Consider the following 3,204-nt stretch of genomic DNA (forward strand, 5'->3'; position numbering starts at 1 on the left):
TGTCGACGTACCCGTCAGCCTCGTCCATAGCCTGGTCCAGCCACCTCCACTCACGCTGGCTCCGTCGTGTCCCCACACGAGCTCTCCTCTTGACCCGACGCCTATCCGGCACGTCGTCAACACGATCCATGTCAGGAACCCGCTCAGCACCCCTCTGTGACGCCTCCACAGGAATAGAAACGGCTCTCAGATCCTTCAAATACATCTCTGGTGACAAGAACCTCTTTCCATGCTAACTCCACCACTACAGGAACTCGTGTGAGGGTCCAGGGTCCGCAACAACATCGAACCGGAGAACGTGGTCCGCACGGCTCTCTCAATGAAGATGCCAAAACTGCAAAGCAGACGAGAACCAACGATCACCACCTCTCCCGTCCTTCGACATCAGAAAGTCGATGTTCAGGGCGGGATGCGGACGGGGCTAGACTCCGCTGAACTGCGGTAGAATCCTATCTATCTGATGCCACTCTATAACGGTAAAGTATATCAGTGATGTCACAGACCGCCATACTGCCGTATGCCGAGGCTCCAACACCTCCGGATGCACAACCTGCAGTACCTCGGGGGAGTTATACGGCATCCAGATAAACTGCACAAAGATTCCAACATTGTCAGGCCAACTCATGCTCCAAATTCATAAATTTTAGTTAATTAAATAAACGTAGCCGGTAGTATACTCACATCCCTGGGCTGTAACATGTCTATCCTCAGTCTCCACATCTGCACTCTAGGACCCTTCTCGCTACCGGAAAGGTTGTAACCTGACCCCCTGCATCTCACATGGGTGTTATGGCTAATTAAAAGTGTGACAGATTTGTAATACATTACAAGTGTACATGAACATTAACTATTTTAACTTGTAATAGAAAAGTCTGAGTAGGGTACCTCGAGGGCAACGGCCAACTGCACGCATCATACCCGCAGGTTTTAACATAGGAAAGCGCCAGAAGATCCAGGACTGAAGTATCTGAAGTGGGCCCGCTAACTTCACCACATGTCTGTTTGCCACTCGGCACATGCACCGGTACAACCATGCCAGTGCTGTAGACCCCCAGCTGTAGGTACCCATCTCCTCAAGCCTAGCTAAGTAGGGAAGCCATCTGATGTGAATGCGGTTGCCGGACTTGTTGGCAAACAGCTGAGTGCCCAACAACATCATGATATAGGCACGAGCAAAGCGCCGCACAGTCTCCTCATCGACTCTCTCGGGGTACTCTCCAAAAGTCTCATGGAACCAGGTGCAATTTACTGCGAACTTCTGAACCTGGCTCGGAGGAGGAATCACTCCAAGAAACTCCTGAAACCACACCCAAGCTGGACGGCCACCCTGGATATATATCTGGAAATCTATAAGGCAACCGCTGACATAACGCCCGGCCACTGGCAACCCCAACTCGTACGCCACGTCCTGAAACGTGATCGTGCACTCTCCGAACGGCATATGAAAGGTGTGCATCTCAGGACGCCACCGCTCCACGAAGGTACTGACAAGGGGCTTATCTAACCGGAACCATCTATCGTTCAGCCTTGCTAGATGGTATAACCCGGCCATCTGCAAGTACGGAACATACCGCTCATCGAGTCGCATGCCCTGTTGCCGCCGCATGCTCCTGATGCATCGCTGTGGCTGGGCATAACATGGACCGCATTATTAGAACCACTTAGAAAACCAGTGACAAAAAATAACTAACACCAGAAACCACTTATGGAAACCACTAACACAATCTACATGCAAAACCATTATAACAAACCAGTTGCAAAACCACATGCTTAAACCGCTAACATAAACCACATACAAATCCACTTATGAAAAATGCATGCAAAACCACTATCCTAAACCGCTTACAAAGGCACATAGTAAACCACTTCCAATGCCATCAAAATAAACCGCCAAAATATTCATCAACAAAACCGCATACAAGCATACTAACAAAAACCACTAATAGAAACTACTAACCTAAACCGCCAACAAAATCACATGCTTAAACCGCTAACATAAACCGGAAGCAAATCCACTTACGAAAACTATATGCAAATCCACTATCATAAACCACACACAAAACCACATAATAAACCACTTCCAATACCACCAAAATAAACCGCCAACATAAACCATCAACAAAATCGCATATAACACCACTAACAAAAATCACTAACATAAACCACCAACTAAACCGCATGCAAAACCTCTAAAATAAACCACTTGCAATACCACTACGATAAAGCACTAACATAAACCGCCACTAAAACCGCATGCAAAATCACTAACTCAGATAAACCGCTAGCACAAAGTTTTCTATCTACTAACCTCGTCGTTGATGACCCCGGCTATATGAGCAACTCCGTCCAATCGATATAGCCTTTCCGGATCGTCCCCCATCGACTGAGTATTCTGTTCGAGTCTTTGTCGGATCAAATCTGGGTTGTTTTCTTTGAGATTTGGTGGGGTATGAGAATGAAATAGTGGTTTGAATGAGGATAATTCGAACTCCTTATATAGCCAAAACCTATGTAATTCGAACCAGCCCCGTTCGAATTAGTATTTGAAACAAATTGTGAGTAATTCGAACCAGCTAGGTTCGAATTACTTGGAAAAGCGTTCACGTGTGTAATTCGAACCAAGGCAGTTCGAATTATACTCCTTCGTAGTTCGATTCACCTAGGTTCGAATTAGGTTAATCAGGTGTTCCTTCATAATTCGAGTTACCTTGGTTTGAATTATATGTTAATGTAGTTCAAAAATCCAGCTAGTTCAAATTACATAGTAACGTGCTTTGGCTGATTCGTGAAACTATTTTTAGTTTGGCTTATTCATGTAACTTGTTTCCTCCCTTGGCTTAATTGTGTTTTTTGCCCTAAGAAATGTTAACGTACTTTCGTAATAATTTTTAAAATTATTTATTTCAATAAATAAAAATTTATTTAATTTATTAAGATAAAAAAATCTCTAACCTGCAAGATGTTAAATTAGTCTCAACTCCTATGATATCATCAGAAAAATTATCTCAATTTGGTGCTGAAATTTTTCATGATCTATCACATTATAGAGCTATTGTTAGCGCATTACAATATTGCATTCTTACTAGACCTAAAATCTGTTTTACTGTAACTAAATACTCTCTCTCTCTCTCCACTTTGTTTTCTCTCTCCACTTTGTTTTGGAGGAACTGTGGTAGTACATTTTAGATTTCACATATTTTTAAA

At 43.8% G+C, this 3,204-nt stretch overlaps 1 protein-coding gene across 1 annotated transcript; it reads right to left on the minus strand.

Moving 5' to 3' along the window:
- Positions 1–421: 421 nt before the first annotated feature.
- LOC130981273 (protein MAIN-LIKE 2-like) lies at positions 422–2,380 on the minus strand. The gene is made up of 5 exons (XM_057904876.1): positions 2,309–2,380; positions 1,714–1,725; positions 987–1,627; positions 682–769; positions 422–589 (listed from the first exon to the last, which is right to left on the minus strand). Exons 1-5 carry the CDS (start codon positions 2,378–2,380, stop codon positions 422–424), a joined length of 981 nt encoding a protein of 326 aa, XP_057760859.1.
- Positions 2,381–3,204: the final 824 nt, after the last annotated feature.

This window comes from Arachis stenosperma, chromosome 5 (genome assembly GCF_014773155.1).
Source record: "Arachis stenosperma cultivar V10309 chromosome 5, arast.V10309.gnm1.PFL2, whole genome shotgun sequence".
In the NCBI taxonomy this organism is placed as follows: domain Eukaryota; kingdom Viridiplantae; phylum Streptophyta; class Magnoliopsida; order Fabales; family Fabaceae; genus Arachis; species Arachis stenosperma.

What these genes read in the sequence shown, in the direction of transcription:
- LOC130981273 (XM_057904876.1), bottom strand. Translation starts at nt 2,380, where the DNA reads ATGGGGGACGATCCGGAAAGGCTATATCGATTGGACGGAGTTGCTCAT. An exon ending in GCAAACAGACATGTGGTGAA is followed by an intron (nt 770 to 986) that starts GTTAGCGGGCCC and finishes TGTGAGATGCAG; the next exon opens with GGGGTCAGGTTACAACCTTT. An exon ending in ACATGTTACAGCCCAGGGAT is followed by an intron (nt 590 to 681) that starts GTGAGTATACTA and finishes ATCTTTGTGCAG; the next exon opens with TTTATCTGGATGCCGTATAA.